Source organism: Peromyscus maniculatus, chromosome 10, assembly GCF_049852395.1.
Source record: "Peromyscus maniculatus bairdii isolate BWxNUB_F1_BW_parent chromosome 10, HU_Pman_BW_mat_3.1, whole genome shotgun sequence".
NCBI classification, from domain to species: Eukaryota; Metazoa; Chordata; class Mammalia; order Rodentia; family Cricetidae; genus Peromyscus; species Peromyscus maniculatus.
In genome coordinates, this window is record NC_134861.1 from 72,728,424 (window position 1) to 72,745,075 (window position 16,652).

The 16,652-nt window shown below is 46.8% G+C and overlaps 2 protein-coding genes and 1 pseudogene across 2 annotated transcripts in view; 1 reads left to right on the forward strand and 2 right to left on the reverse strand.

Annotated features, from left to right (window-relative positions):
• Polr2b (RNA polymerase II subunit B) overlaps nucleotides 1-2,071 on the forward strand; it is a 43,547-nt gene extending 41,476 nt beyond the window's left edge. The window contains exons 24-25 of the mRNA XM_006985850.4: nucleotides 985-1,180; nucleotides 1,814-2,071. Coding sequence (XP_006985912.1) covers nucleotides 985-1,180; nucleotides 1,814-1,903 — 286 coding nt within the window. The 3' untranslated portion in view covers nucleotides 1,904-2,071. The remainder of the gene's footprint in view (nucleotides 1-984; nucleotides 1,181-1,813) is intronic.
• Igfbp7 (insulin like growth factor binding protein 7) overlaps nucleotides 1,990-16,652 on the reverse strand; it is a 62,401-nt gene continuing 47,738 nt past the window's right edge. Inside the window, exons 2-5 of the mRNA XM_016004404.3 lie at nucleotides 12,539-12,648; nucleotides 4,964-5,080; nucleotides 4,281-4,407; nucleotides 1,990-2,247 (exon numbers count right to left, since the gene is read on the reverse strand). Of these exons, the coding sequence (XP_015859890.2) occupies nucleotides 2,228-2,247; nucleotides 4,281-4,407; nucleotides 4,964-5,080; nucleotides 12,539-12,648 (374 nt within the window). The 3' untranslated portion in view covers nucleotides 1,990-2,227. The remainder of the gene's footprint in view (nucleotides 2,248-4,280; nucleotides 4,408-4,963; nucleotides 5,081-12,538; nucleotides 12,649-16,652) is intronic.
• On the reverse strand, nucleotides 5,414-6,424 carry LOC143267633 (small ribosomal subunit protein uS5 pseudogene; annotated as a pseudogene).

Below are 16,652 nucleotides of genomic sequence, written 5' to 3' on the forward strand. Positions count from 1 at the left end.
AACATCTGGGAGCCTTTCTTTTCATGACTGTAGAAGCTGTTGATTGTGTAAAGCCTTTGATGAACTAGAGAGTACAAACGGACGAGAGTCTAGTTTTTATCTGTCCATCTATTGTTAGCTGGGCAGACACTTGTAAGGCTGGCCCATCAGTTAGTTTCCTGGTGGTGTGGTTCCTGTAATAGAGGCAGGGTAAATGCTCTCTCCCTCTATTTACCAACTGTCAGTATAGGAAGTTCATTATGAGCCGGTGTTGTAGTAACAGCATTATAAGCCCAGCGGTTTATTCAATCTTGAGATCACCAGTGCATGTGTTACATTAAGGAGGCCATCGTTAAAAATTGTGTGGCCATTGAATGCGTGTAACTGTACATGGGGAAACCTGTAATCACTCGCCTGTTCCATTGTGTTTGTTACTGCATTTATCATTTCTGCCTCGATTGCTGGGGAATCCCTTATTGAGAAGCTGTTTTATCTAGATTGACTTTTTAAATTCGCTTTCAAGTATAGAGTTGAATTCTGGAAAGTTAAATGATAGCATGATGAGCCTCTGCTTTGTACTGCTCTGCATTTGATGAGGAAAATTGTATGCTGTACTTGAGCACGTTTTCTCTCTACTTCATCTGGAGACCTTTTGATGATTACTAAAAGCTTGGCTGACTTTCCCCTCCTCACCAGGTTAGGGAGATTGCCGGGGCAGAACCGTCGAACTTGGTTCTGTGCTGCTGCTGCTTCACCCCTGTCATTAGTCACGGAGGTGAGGTGGAGGTCAGTGCAGCGCTAGCAAGGTGCCTCAGTGGGTAGAGGCGCTTACGCTAGCTAAGCCTAACCATGTGAGTTCAGTTCCCAGGAGAGAACGGACTCCTGCAGTCTGCCCTCTGCCCTCCACACGTGTGCAGTGACACTGGCATTTACATATACCCACAGTAAGTAAGTAAGTAAGTAAGTAAGTAAGTACAAAGCAAGCTCTTGTTTTCTTATCAACAGCGATGGTGGCCTGCGTTTTGGAGAAATGGAACGAGATTGTCAGATTGCCCATGGTGCTGCACAGTTCTTAAGAGAGAGGTTGTTTGAGGCATCAGATCCATATCAGGTTCATGTTTGTAATCTTTGTGGAATAATGGCGATTGCTAACACCAGAACTCATACATATGAATGCAGGGGCTGCCGGAACAAAACCCAGGTGCGTGGACACTTTATTCTCTTTGTGCAGGTGGTCCTAGGATGTAGTCAGGGCAGACTTAGTATAGTGGAACAGGCTGGGATTTCCAGTTTTGATGACCGCTCTAAGATTGCTAGTTTTACAAGGAAAGATAATTTGACTTTTCTAAAACAAGCTTAAAAGCAATTTCTCTAAATTTCTCTGAAATAATATGGTCTTGCATGAAGAATTATAAACAATTTTTTAAACATGAGTATTTTGCCTGTATGTATGTTTGTGTACTATGTTCATTCAGTGCCCACAGAGGCCAGAAGAGGGCATCAGGTAGGTCCCTTGGAATTGGAGTTAGATGGTTGTGAGCTGCTCTGTGGGTGCTGGGAATTGAACCCCAGTCCTCTGGAAAAGCAGTCAGTGGTCTTAACCACTGAGCACTCTTCAGCCCAACCAAGAATTTTTTTAAGCCGTTTACTTAAAATTCATCGCTTAGGAAGGGTGAATATGTGTCTGTTGGCAGAAAGGAGGAACTACTAAATCCTGCCGGGACAGAGGCTGAGGCGCAGGGTGGGTGCACACAGCTTCCCTCTCACCGGAAGTGTGGTAGAAAGCGGAGTCTTTGATACGGTTCTGCTGATTACTATTTCTTTTGTCTTGCAGATTTCTTTGGTTCGAATGCCTTATGCGTGCAAACTGTTGTTCCAAGAGCTTATGTCCATGAGTATCGCACCTCGAATGATGAGTGTGTAGTTCTGTTGGAAGTTCACAGCCAGACACTGGAAATATCAGTGTCTTGTTTCCGTGATAGTTGTTTTTTTTAAAATGACAAAATGTACTACTGTTGTGATAAGAATTTTATTTGTTTTGTTTAAAGCTATGCATGCTTTTTTGTAAATAAACAATACATTTTTGTAGATAGTCTTGATGTGTTATCTTTGAGTTCTCCATGAAAAATCAGCTGGATGTAATAATAAAGTGTTAGTGGATTAGGTTAGAAGAAACTTGTCAGGCAAGAAGAGGGTTAGAGCTGTCAGTAAGCACTTTTGGCTACATAGGCAAATGTATTCTGCAGGTTTATAGCTGAGCACCTTGACCTGTTTAAGAAGAAAGAAGTAAAAATTAGTTACATATATGGACATAATTGGCAGATTGTCAGTTTCTAAATCAATGAAAATGTTAAATTATGTGGCTAACAGGCAGGGGCATGGTAATGTGCCTGTAGACCCAGTATTTAGGCTGAGACAGGAGGATTGTTTGAACCCAAGAGTTCAAGACCAGCCTGGGCAACCTGGAGAGACCCCCTCCACCTAGTCTCTCATCCTCTTCTCTCCTTTTAGTTTTAAAGAAAGGGTCTCACTATGTAGCTCAGGTCAGTCTTGAACTCATGACTCTCCTGCTTCAGCCTCCCAAGTGCTGGGATTACAGGCATGTGCCAGAGACCTCATCCTTCAAAGAAAACAAACAAGGGCCTAGAGAGGTAGCTCTGCAGTTAAGAACACTGGCTGCTCTCCCAGAGGATTTGGGATTGATTCCTAGCACCCACATGGCAGTTCTCAACTGTCTAAAACCCCAGTCCTGTGGGATCTGCTGCCCTCTTCTGGCCTCCGAGGGAACTGCATGCAGGTATTGAAGACATCCATGCAGGTAAAATACCCATACCACATTAAAAGGTGGGGTGGGGCAAGAAAACAAAAGCATGGGAAGAAAGGATGTGCAAGTGCTTATACAATGATATGCTGGAGTGCCCCATGGACTGTGAGCTCTGTGGTTTTAAGAATGAGAGCAAGAGCTGGGTAGTGGTGGCGCACGCCTTTAATCCCAGCACTCGGGAGGCAGAGCCAGGTGGATCTCTGTGAGTTCGGGGCCAGCCTGGTCTACAGAGCGAGATCCAGGAAAGGCGCAAAAACTACACAGAGAAACCCTGTATCGAAAAACAAAACAAAACAAAACAAAAAGAATGAGAGCCAGTGCAGCTGTACTGGTCATGTGTGAATAGGGGGCTGTCCCATAAACTTGGAAGAGCATGTTTCTCAAGTTAAAATCCAGAGAGGCAAAGGGACTCTGCAGTCCAGCTCATTCAGAGCTGCAGGTGGAGGGGGACGTTCCAGAGCTCACATGTCCACAGGTGACCCGGCTCTCAGCTCTTTCACTGCCTGGCTTTATTTACCACACTTCTTGGCGGAAAGGGATCTGACCAAATACACTGGTCCTTGGTAATTCCTTTCAGTGCACAGCCGAGTGACCTGCCCAGTGCAGTGACTAACAGCTGCTGACTAACGTTTTGTTCTTCTGGGTCTAAGCGAATGTCTAGTCAGGCAGCACTCTGCAGAGCTATCGACATGTAAAGTAGCATCACAGAAACATGGGGTCCTCTGGAGGAAGCTTTCTAACAGTGAAATAGGACAGAATTGAGTATGTGCCAACATGTTCTGTCTAGCTTATTTTTCTTTTAAGAGTTATTTTTATTTTTTATTTATGCACAATGTGTTTTTATATTTACGTATGCCATGCATGTGTGGGTGCCTATGGAGGCCAGAAGAGAACATAGCATCCCCTGGAGCTGGAGTTCTAGGCAGTTGTGAGATACCCCATATGGGTGCTGGGAACTGAACTCAGGTCCTCTGGAACTGCAGTACATGTCTAGCTTTTTTTTTTTTTTTTTCTTAAAAGCAGAAGGTGAAGGACCAAATTGACCACAATCACTTCCTTTTAAATGGAGATGGAATATAGTAGTCATAACACAAAGTGAAAATGCCACATAGATAGAAGTTACAGAAAATACAAGCCACCCAGTCAAGTCTGAGTTTTGATTCTCCTATGTGAGATGAGGTGAAAGATTCTAAGCCACAGGAGCTCTTGAAGGCATGGGACCTGAGTGTTCTTGTTTGTTTTCCAGACAGGGTTTCTCTATGTAACAGTCCTGGCTATCCTCGAACTTGCATTGTTCGAGGCTGGCCTCGAACTCACTGAGATCTGCCTGCCTCTGCCTCCTGAGGACGTTTTAAATACATATACCTAATGCCTTTCTGGATCTTGTACATTTCAGGATTTTATTAATTGTTATGTATGCTACTTTACGATTATTAAACAAAAACACCACTCGTTTTTAAACGGTGAGATGACTTACCTTTTTTCACTGGTATTTCATGTAAGGCATCGACCACTGTAATTTTGGCCGATGCTGAAGCCTGTCCTTGGGAGTTGGATGCGTGGCACTCATATTCTCCAGCATCTTCCTTACTCAGAGGAGACACCTGTGAAAGATAAAGGCTCCTCAGTTCTCTGTGGTGATTTCCTCCCCACCCCTCCCCAGTGGCTTCCATTACACCTAGGGTCCCTAGAATGAGCAAAGGGTTGGAAATAGTAAAGTCTTGTGTCAGGAGGCTGTGGAGCTACCATATCCCTCGTCGTGGATGGTTTCTGATCACAACGGGGAAGTTAAAATGTGGGTAGGCACACATACCTGCTGGAGGCATGCCTTACTGGGTGCTAGGATCTGAGTAATACCCACAGGATCAAAGGTTAAGTAAAATCACATATTTGCTAACCACTAACCGTAATTAGTGCTTGGGCCGTTTGGTTCTGTGTGAGAATTCTGGTTTGAATTTTGGCAAACAGAATTCTCTTAATTCTTATTTTTTTCTAAAACAAAGTAACTTCAGCTCCTCCATTAGTTTCTGTAGTTATCAGCAACACCGGATGCTTCGAAGAAATGGGGAGAAAAATAGCTTTGGGCAGGCAACCAGTGACTTTTGCCAAGTCCTCGTGTCCACTCCCGAGAACGAACTGTTGCCAGCTCTTGGTACTCACCAGCACCCAGCCGGTCACTTCATGCTTTTCTGGACCACCCCGGGTCTGAATAGCCAGGTTTTCCCGATCACCAGGCAAGAGTTCTGTCCTTTGAACTCCAGAGTGGTCTCTTTTTACCTGAGAAAAGGAAAGGAGAGCCTTAGTTCTCTGCACAAAAACATCAAGTTGGAAATGCCACATTCCCAGAATTGTACAAGGTGTCCACCAGAATGTAATGAGAGTCAATCCAGCAATTTACTCAGACCCTCCCTTTTCTGAAGACGTAGGAAATAGAGTTGTTTCTTTCTGCCAGTTTTACTTTAGCAATGTGGCTTTTTGTTTTATTTTGAGACAAGGTCTCACTATGTAGCCTTGACTGGCCTGAAAGTCAGTATATAGGCTAGGGGGATCTGTCTACCTCTGTCTCCCAAGTGTTGGGATTAATGATGTGTACCTGGCTTTTAAGCATCATTTTTTAAAAAAACAGATTTAATTCACTTTATTTTTCTTGTATAAATAAATTTTTTCTTATATGGTGGCCACAGCTGGAGCCTGGGTTCTCTGAACAGAGACTGGTGTGGGTTTTCACAAGATGGTCAGTGAATCCCTGATAAGGAGACTTGGTGAACACAGACAGTCTCTTTCCAGAGGTCGGGGGTCAGGTAGCTGTAGGTCTTAGAGATGGCATCAAAGGTGGCCTTGGCAAAGGTGCTCAGGGTGGCAGTGCAGTGCCTGGCTGACGTGTAGCCGTCATCAATACCGGCTGTCATCAGTAACTTCTTAGGCACAGGAGCAGAGACGATGCCAGTGCCTCTGGGGGCAGGGATGAGACGCACCAACACAGAGCCACAGCAGCCTGTCACTTTGCACGGGACAGTGTGGGGCTTGCCAGTCTTGTAACCCCAGTAGCCTCTTCACACAGGGACAATGGAAGGCTTGGCCAAGATGATGGCCCCTCGGATGGCAGTGGCTACTTCCTTGGAGCACTTCACACCAAGACCAAGATGACTATTGTAGTCCCCAATAGTGACAAAAGCCTTGAGCTTGGTCCGCTGGCCAGCCCGAGTCTGCTTCTGCACTGGCATGATCTTTAGAACCTCATCCTTTAGGGATGTGCCCAGGAAAAAGTCAATGATCTCGGATTCCTTAATGGGAAGGGAGGACAGGTAGATCTCCTCCAGGGACTTGATCTTCATGTCCTTAACCAGGCGGCCCAGCTTGGTGACGGGGATCCACTCCTTGTCTTCAGCTTTACCTCCACGAGCCCCGCGGCCCCTAAGACCACTGCCTCCTAACCCTGGGCCCCCAGGTCCTCTGGGTCCTCCCACTGCGCCGTCCGCCATTTGCTGTTTTCCTGAAGAAGTCGCTTAAGCATCATGTTTTAAGCTTTTCCTGGAAAACTTGTGGAGTATACATGGTCACCCTGCTGCAGGCTGCCTTCACTAGTGCCCTTGGACAGTCTGCTCCTTGGTATCGGGCCTTTTTTTTCTATCTTACAGGTCGTGTTTGACTGGCAAGTTGTCACCAGGGCTCGTTTGATGTTTGGGACCTTTGGGAATCATGAAACGATTCCTGAAGACCTGAGGTCAGAAACGCCTGTCACGTGTTGCTGTGACAAACCTGCCTGTTTCTGTTCATACCACGGCGGGATTCAGAAGGCTGTGGGTGATTCACTGCTCTTGGTTGATGGCCAATCCTTACTTCATGTCTGTCCTTTCCCACCTATTTTAAAGGTCAAAGAATGTTAATAAGAACTTTGGAAAATAAGTAAAGAACAGGAGGAAAAGGCCCTTGTTATGGGGTAACGCATTTAGCAGCTCAGTTTCAGTACAAATATTTTAAGGTTTGTGGAAACTGAATTAAAAAAAAAAACTATATGAAACAATATCCTTTAATTCTATCCAGGCTTCTTTAAGGGCCCAGCCAGTGTTCATTTTGATTGTCTTTGTAATGAGAAGGATTTACAGTGTCAGGAGTTTTTTTCTTTCTATAATAAAGTGAATGTTCATCTTCTTCTAGGCTTCCCCCCATGTTTCTCCAAATACTGAGAGAAAACCAGGTATTTAGTGTCGTGAATGAAAGCTATGAAGACATGTATAAATAGGCATTTCCCTTTGATTTCCCCAAGTAGCTGGTGAAACAGTTTATGTTAATAAAGTGGGGTAATATTTGGGGAGGAGTATTTTATCCTCAGAGCCTATAATCTCAGGACAGCGTAGGCAGAGACCAGAAGTCCCTCCAGCTAGCTGGCTAACCACTTTAGCTCACAGGGAGCTCTAGGTCAGAGAGCAGAGTGGAGCTCAATTGAGAGAGACACTGATGTCACCCTCTGCCCCCTTCCCACAGGGGAGGGGTTCAATGATAAAAAGAATCTTAAAAAGAAACCCTGTTATCCACAAATGGTCAACTGGGGGAGAACCAGGGGGGCCATGAGGTCCTTTAGGCATCTAGCTGTTTTATTTTAATCTGATTTGAAGGATCTCTTCATCCATAGCTCATGTTGGCTTCAAACTCACCATCCCCCTGTCTCACCCTCCCCCGTACATACTCCCTGACACCTGGCTCTGATGTAATTTGGTTGCAGCAGATTCTTCCAGAGCCTTGTTATTGTAAATAAGGAACACATTTTAAAAAGTGCCAATGACTGCAGAACTCTACACACCTTTGGATGTGGTTTCTTGTTAGCATTATTATTTTAATTCTCATTAATGTACATACATGTACATACATGGGTGTGGGCACCCTTGGAGGCCAGAAGAGGGCTTTGGATCTCTCGGAGCTGGAGTCAGAGGCCGTTGTGAGCAGCCTGACTTTCGGGTGCTGGCACCGGATGTCAAGTCCACATTCCTTGCCTTCTCAATCCTCTGGTTTCTGTCCAGACTTTGGGATTACAGGCCTTCGTCACCACACTTGTCCAGCCTCTAATAACCTCTTTTATCCAAACACTGTTTCTGTACTTAGACCAGATTTGGTACAGCATGTGATCTGAAATATGTCTGTCTGTATTCCTAACAGTCTGGTGGCAGGAGCTTGGAGAAGAAACAACTGGCTTATGTAACTATCTGGGCCAGTGACTTTTCAGATAGTTCGCCACGGCCCAGACAAAGCAATGCCTTTTAAAGTACATTGGGATTTGGGATATAGGAAACCGTTATATGATACCTTAATAAGTAGTAAACGTGACGCGCAGACCCATTTGAGTTCTAGCTTGTAATCGCCCATGAGAATACTGGAACAATCCCTGTGTTAGTTCCAGGTCTCCTTGATGGGTTGTGTGCTGCCCTCCGAAACCCATTGCTTTAGGTCATGTGTGAGGCCCAGCACATGGCAAAGGTATAGGAAAATCTGTAGAACGTCCCAGTTTGCTATTTACTCCTTGCTAGTTATCAAAGAAAACATTTTTTTTTTTTTTTGATTTTTCGAGACAGGGTTTCTCTGTGTAGCTTTGCGCCTTTCCTGGAACTCACTCTGTAGTCCAGGCTGGCCTGGAATTCACAGAGATCCGCCTGGCTCTGCCTCCCGAGTGCTGGGATTAAAGGCGTGCGCCACCACCGCCCGGCCATTTTTTTTTTTTTAAAGACATGGTCTCATGTAGCCCAGGCTGGCTTTAAACTTGTTATGTAGCTGAACTTCTGATGATCTTTCTGCCTTTACCTCTTGAGAGCTGGGATTACCAGCCATGTGCCACCATGTCCTGTTTATATCATGCTGGGGATCCAAGCCAGGGCCTCTTACATGCTAGGCAAGCACTCTACCAACAGACTGAGGTTCCCCCTACAGAGGGGATAGCTTAGAGCCCCTGCCTAGCACACGCTAGGCCCCAAGTTCAATCCCCGGGATTGCAAAAATAAACAAAGAACGCCCAAGAACTGAAAATCTTTTTTTTTTTTTTTCCAGTTTCCTCTCTCCAACCCCCTAGCTCCCCAACTCAGTGACGGGTGCTCCTAGGGAAGACCTCCCTTGCAGGACCAAAACTTGAGAGACTCCCCTGGCAGAATCATTTGTCAGGGTGCTAGAGAACCAGCACTGAAGGGAGACTTGATTCTCAGAAAGATTTGGCAATAAGGCTATACTTAGGGGCCTCAAGTCACCCTGGCCTCTCATTTGACAGATTCCTTGGGGACCCACAGAGAAACAACAGGGCTTCTTATCAGTTTTTCTTGGAAGCTATCACCCACCCTCCTCTCCTCCCAAGCCCTGACCTCAAATAAGCATTGGGGATCTTCAACTTGGAGGGGGAAGGGTCTAGATGAACACATTCTCCTGACCACATTACTGCCTTGCTGCCCCTCTCTTTCCAAAGCACAATTTACAGAGGCAGAATTCCATTATTCCCCTTAACGGAAGTTTCAGCCGTGAAGGACAGATGTACTGGAACTGGGTCACCTCCGCCTAAACCGTGGTCCAGGCATTTGCTGGTAACTACCAACACTCAAGCCCGGTGGTTTCCGAAGTGGCCGAATCCCTCTGGCCACATGGGGACGCCAGAGGCTGCCAGGAGCCCTGATGTGGGCTAAGGCTTCTCACGGCAGCTGGGAAAGCTCTCCTGCCCCTGAGGTCTTTAAACTGTGATGATAATTCCACCCCACTGCGGAGGAGGAAGCTTCCTAAGGAGAAAGTGAGGCCAACAGACCGAGAACAGAGATCAAGAATTCCAGTCCCGATCAGATTAGGATGTCCGGAGGCTGGAATTGCCTTGTTTTTCTTTGCTCTTTATTTTTGGCCCTCAGCTACATGAACTGGATTTCTATAGTCTGTTAGAGAGAGAGAGAGAGAGAGACTTCTGACCATAGGGCCAGAACCCCTCCCAGAGTCCCAGAAGTCGCCCCTCTGACCAAACAACAAACATACAGAATAATTGAAACTATCGTCCAGTTTTGAACTTGCTGAAAAAGCAAACAGGCTAAAAAGGGTGTGTCTGGTCTTTTGCTGTTTTGCTTAAAGTAAATTTCCTTTTTTAGCATGAGTTTGAAGATTTTTCTTTACTTCATAGACTTGGTATGAGGTGGAAGGCCTTAAAATGTACAAATTGGACAAAGCTGTAAATGTATGGTCTAGCTGTGAGGTTGTTTTGTTTTTTTAAATCTGGAAAGTTGGTGTCTTCCATTTCCCTTCTACTGACAGGCTAAAATATGTTGACCTTCAGACGTGAAGGTCATTACACAAGAACCAAGCCATTGGAAGCGCAGGACTTCCAGAAAGAGTAGCCACTGAGTGCTACGTCTCTGGCATTAAGCCACGTGACTCTACCTGATTTATTTAATCTCTTTTTATATGATGTATTTATTTTTATTTTATGTCTGAGTGTTTTGCCTGCAGGTATGAACGTATGCCATGTGCATGCCTCGTGCTAGTGGGGCTCAGAAGAGGGTGTCAGATCCCCTGGGACTGGGGTCACGAATGGTTGTGATCCACCAGTTAGGTGCTGGGAACAGAACCTAGGTCCTCTGCAAGAGAAACAGCATGTGCTCTTAACTGCCTGGCTATCTCTCTAGCCTTCAGATTATTTAATCTTTACCTTTACCTGGGGGTGGTGGTGAATACCTATAATCTGAGCACTTGGAAACTGGAGGTAGGAGGTTCTTTCAGGAGTTCAAGATCACGATCAACTAGCTATGCAGTAAATTTGAGGCCAGTCTGGGCTATGAGGTCCTGTCTCAAAAACAAAACTTTGGATAATTAGCTACAACTTGTCTCACACAGAAGAATGAGCTGAGGCTTATTTCAGTGGTTTTCATTCTGAGGTGATGCTTTCCCCTCACAGGGCATTTGGCAATGTGAGGAGACATTTCTAATAGTCAACAGGGACGGGCGGGGTGGGCCATGGGTGCTGTTGGTATCTCGTGGTAGAGGCCAGAGGTGGTGATAGACATTTTCTAAGCACAAGCCAACCATACCAAAAGAATTATTTGGTCCCAGCAGGGTAGTGGTGGTGCACACTTTTAATCCCAGCACTTGGGAGGCAGAGGCAGGTGGATCTCTGTGAGTTCCAGGCCAGCCTGGTTTATGTTACAAGTTCCAGGACAGCCAGGTCTGTTCCACAGAGAAACCCTGTCTTGAAACAACAACAAAGAATTATTTGGTCCATTGAGAACGAGAGGTCCTGCCTTACAGAGGCTCCAGCCTCATCTTCTGCCCCCCAAATGTTTCCCACTCCTGTTTTCCAGGACCTCAGCGGCCTCCCCTGAGACTGAAGTCCTTAACGTGGGCTGGCGCCTTGGATTCTGTCTGTTGGCAGAATTTATTCACAACCCACAGGAGAAGGTGGGGAGGTCTGGCTACAAAAGAAAAAAGCTGGGTGGCCTTCGGTGAATATGGGTTATTTTTATCATATTCCCTACACATTGGAAAATAGGAAAGATTTTAAGAGCCGTGGGAGTGGGCTAAAAGGAGTAATGTGGGATCAGCCCCTCTAAGTCCCAAAGCTGTGGGGCTCTAATATAGGGACAGAGTTAGCTGCTCTAGAACATCAAAAAGACACAAGGGGCATCATATCAGGAAAGATTTCTCCCCTCTGAATGTCCCTGGACACTGACTCCAAGTGGAAAAGCAAGGCATTCTGAATAATTGAGCTTTGGAATGGCTTTCCAAAGGGAAAAATAAAGAATGTGAATTTCCCAGCCATTTATTTTCTGTGTATGAATGTTTGCTTACAAGTATTTAAGTGTGCCTCGTATGTGCCCGATGCCTGTAGGGACCAGAAGAGGGTGTCAGATGCTCTGGAACTGCAGTTACAGACAGTTGTGAGCTGTCATGTGGGTGCCGGGAACAGAACTCAGGTCCTTGGAAGAGCAGCCAGTGCTCTAACCACTGAGCCATCTCTCCCGCCCGCCCCAGGACTTACATTCCTAATCGTTATGCCGTAGTCTACTCTTGGTGGTGGGGGTGGGGTGTGTGTGTCATCAAACCACACGCACATCACACACACACACACACACACACACACACACACACACACACACACACACACACACGTGTGCAGGCACCCAGAGGGTGATTGTTAAGGTTTGAATCTGAAATCGCCCCCATAGGAGTCCTATTTTGAACGTGTGCCCCCAGCTGGTGATGCTATGTGGAGAGGCTGTGGAAGCTTTAGTAGGTGAGGCCTGGCCAGTGGACATAGGTTACCAGGGGCCAGACCTCCAAATGGTACAGCCAGGCCTCTACTCCAGCTGCTTTCTGCTTCCTGGTCCGTTGCCATAGGAACAGCCCCTGCTACACGGTCCTGCCACCATGGGTTGAGTGATGCCACCATGCCTTTCCTGCTGTTGTAGACTGTGACCCTCTACAACTGGAAGCCAAACTAAAGCTTTCCTTCCTTGAACGAGTCTGCCAGGTATTTTGGTCACAGCAATGCAAAAGTAATTAACACTGTGGGTTTAGACTTTCATAATTTTCTGAGTTTCCTGGACTCCCCGCTTGAACACTGCTAACAGAATCAGGGAGGGGACAGGTGGAGGTCAGGAAAGACAGCTGCTAGCATAGAGGTGGCTGTAGGCAGTGGTGCAGACTGAACTGCACATCCCTACCACGCTGTGCCATGCGACAAGGGCGTCCCGGCTTGCAGGATGCTTTCCTGGAGCCTGCACGACTGACCTTGTTCCAGATGAGGACGGGGGTCGGGATGCCGATGACTTCACAGCTCAGGTACACCTTGGCACCAGTGACATTCCAGATGTCCTTGGGGGGCGTCACAATGGAAGGACCTACAAGAGAAGCCAGAGAGCCACGTCTGTCTTTCAAAAGCTCAACATCAGCCCGTGGTTTCCCAGGACGTCAAGACTTGGTTATGAGGCCCTCCCCTTGGTGGATTATCTGAAGAGCATCTCGAAGGCCAGACTAACAGGCTTCTTCCTGTCGCCGGCATGATGTTACAGTCTTCTTAGGGAATGCAGGAATTGAAATAAGCAAACCAGCAAACCCAACAACAAACACAATTAGGAAGAAAAATCTGTTGCTAACAAAATTGTCTTTTTTTCCCCAGACGAGCTCAAATGAGTTTTATTTTTACCAGCTGTTTTGCATTAGCTGGGATTTTTCCATTAACAGAGAGAAATTTCAGTTCTGAAATGCTTAATGTTTCCCTTCCTTTGTTTACCAGCATCTTCACTCAGAGGACAGTGCTAACCAACAACTACTCCTTGTATAACAACAACAACAGCAAAAATCTAAGAGGTCATTTGAAAATGCACCGAGAGCGCCCGAGCAATCTTGTCTGTGTACGATTCAAGAGGGCTATCCTGGGAACTGGGAGGTACGGAAGGGGTCTGGGGGGTCAAGAAAGGTGGGGAGAGGGCCCTGCCGCTAGTGGAGAAGGCAGATGCTCAAAACAGCGGCTGCCTTCTGGTGGGACCAAGCCTCCAAAGAGAAGGCAGGAGGGGACCCCCGTTCCAGGGTTCTCAGGGCCTGAGTTCCCAGTAGGAAGCATTGATGAAGAGGAGGATACCCCTCGTGGCACGTGCTCAAGAGAGTGAGCAGGTCTGGGGCCAGCCAAGAGAGGCTGAGCAATAGCTCCTCATCCTCCCCGTTCTGGAATGCAGTACTTAACCCTTTCTACCCCAGCTCCTGTTAGTACAAAGCCGCTTATTCAGGATCAACCCGTGGTGGGCATCCTCTCTGCTGGAAGCTTGTACGGCTCTCTGTCCCTGGAGTTGGTAAACTATGGCCCAAGAACCAAATTTGGCTTCCTAGTTATATCTGCATGGCCTCCAAGCAAAGAACAATCAGTCCAAATGTTTGGGAAAAATTAGAAGGAACCTGTTTCATGGTGTGTCAAAACTGGAAGAAACTCACGTTTAATGTCCATAAACGTGACTGTTACAGCCTCATCCACTCGTTCAGAGTGTCTCTAGCTGCTTTCCTATCACCCTGGCCGGATCAAGTGGTCTGTATTCCACACTGTGTGGCCTAACTATTGGCAGTCCGCGTCTTTACAGAAGGAATTTGCTGATTCCTGCTTTAATCAACGGCATCATGAGAAAGCCTCAGAACTTTAATCCTCCACAGTTTCTTGGAGCCAATACAAGCAAACTCACTAAAGCTGATCTCTGGTTTGGCCCTGAAACTTCCACTTCTGAAGTCAAGAGATATGGAAAGAGCCATGGCCTCGCTTACTGCTCCCCCCCCCCCCCCGGGGGGGGGGAGCAGCTCCCCAACACTGCGCCAGGAAAGTCTGGCACATCTACCTCTTCTTAAATTGCTCTAAAATTTTATTTTAAAGACTACGTTTATTTAGTGTGTCTTTGAGTGTCTTCCTCTTATTCCTTTCTACCTTATTTATTTATTTTTTTAAATTTTGCTTTAATATGCATTGGTGTTTTTCCCATGGGTGTCGGGTCCCCTGAAACTGGAGTTATATAGTCAGGTGTGAGCTGCCACGCAGTTGCTGGGAATTGAACCTGGGTCCTCTGGAAGAACATTCAATGCTCCTAACCGCTGAGCCATCTGTCCAGCCCTCCACCTCATTTCAATGGACTTGAGGCTCACCAGCTGGCTAGACTTGTTGGCCAGTAAGCTCTGAGGATCTGCCGGCCTTCGACTGGCTGGTGCTAACAGCTGCACACCCTAACATCTGACTTGTGTGTGGGTGACAGAGATCACAACTCAGGTCCTCATGCTTGTGAGCAGGCACTTTACCATCTCTCCAGCCCACACCCCTACCTTCCAGGGGAGCAATTGCTATTTCCCACCGACTCATTCTGAATGCCAGACCATCAGCCACCAGGGAGGGCCCTGCAGAGACACTTGGGACAGAGCACCTTGGAGGGATCGTAGAGCCGGGAGCCTCGGTTCCCGCAGAGGGACCTTGCTGCAGAACCAGACTCTGCCTTCCTGGATGTTTTGCCATACTTCTGGAATGAGTAAGTTAATCATTCCCTCTGTCTGGGGTCTTCAAGCCTAGTTAAATATCTAACTGCAGGGTCAGCTTGCCCTGGGGGCCTGGGAAAGGCACAACCTTCCCCTCTTGGCCTGGAAAGGCTTCTTGCACAATCCCCACTCACGGGACGTGGAATCTCCCCTTCCAGCATCTATTTCCAGTGCATACTAATGTCCTGAACCAGCACGGAAATGACCCCGGTACGCAAGATTTTCCCACTCATCTCAAGGATTAGAGGCTTTTTTTTAATCTCTTGGGATTTTATTATTATTATTATTTCTCCCTTTGTAAGAATGTGCAAAACAATTACAGTTTCGAAAGCTCTAAATATATTTCATGTTTCCTTCTCTACAAATCGTGGGCCCCAGTAGGAAGCATACACCTTGGCTGGGATACTGGCTTTTTTGTGGCCAAGGGGGACATGGGGGCGGGGGGGACGGGACGGGACAGCCCTAGGCTGTGTTTATATGTATGTTTCTGGCCTTGTCTCAGACATTTCCTAGTCTGAATGCCCTCTTATAGAACGTGGGACTCGCCCTCTCCCTGGCTTCCTCTGGGCTTCTGAGACCCCAAGGCTTGGACGCCACATAACCGGATCTGGCTGGCCTTTGAACTCCTTTCTCCCACCTCCGTGAGCGCCCCCTGCTGCACTGCCCTTCCCATACAGGCTGAGATCAAGGGATCTCAGGGGGTTGTTCTGGGAAGGAGGATATGCCAGTATGCCAAGGAGCTTGGGGGACTGGGGAAAAGCTGCTGCTCCCGCAGCAAAGGCTCACAGGATGGTTCCATTGTGAGATCTGTGAGTCATGCAACCTGCATCCATCTTCCCGGCAGCGTCACGGCTGGGAGCTCCAGCCTCCGTTAGGAGGGGGAACAATGGCATTCTGTCAGGGGCCTAGCAGACAGGCAATAGGCCTCCCTCACAGTCTTCAAGTAGTTCCTAATCTTGTTTTTTTTTGAGACCTGGTCTCCCTTGTGTAGCGCGGGGTGGCCTGAAACTCGTGATCCTTCTTACTTAGCCTTTTGTGTGTTATTATTACAAGTAGGAGCTTCATATGCCTGAGTTTCATTTTAGTATGATTCACTGTAGCAAGGTTTTTTTTTTTTAAAAAAACAGAGTTTCTCTGTGTAGCCTTGTCTGTCCAGGACTCGCTCTACAGACCAGGCTGGCCTTGAACTCACAGAGATCCACCTGCCTCTGTCTCCCAAGTGCTGGGATTAAAGGCGTGCCCCATCATGCCTGGCCCATGCTTTGCATTTTTTGAGTCTTGTTAATAAACTTGGGCCCTAATGCTCTAAAGAGCCCTGTTCTCTTCCATGGTCTTTGTATGTAAGTTCTCTCCAAGCAGGCTTTTGTTTAATCTTGAACTAACTTTTGCCTCTGCTATGATATTCAGGTCCTTTCCCCAAAGGCCATCTCATGGCTTCAGCACCATGTTGAGAGGACCAGATTTATGCTGCTGAATCATTAGTAACGTCCTCTGGTCTATCCATTTGCCATACATGCGTGGATCTGCATCTGGACTCTCTAGTCCATTCCAGTCTGTCTGACCTTGTACTTGTAATGGTGGTATATTTCAGAAACCCATTATGCTAAAACGGAAGTACTAAAGGCAGGGCAGGGTTATTATAGTGATCTCCCTCCAATTCTCTTACTATTCTAAGAGCCTTCCTGGTAAAAGTAGAGTCCATTAAAACCATCCGAACCCAGGAATATCCCCAATCAAAGCTATCACCAGGCAGTTCACATTAGGGAAGACTACATGGTGAGCTCCCCTTGAGATATATAAAACAACTTTCGTTGAGCAAGTGGAGTCCACATGTAGATTATTT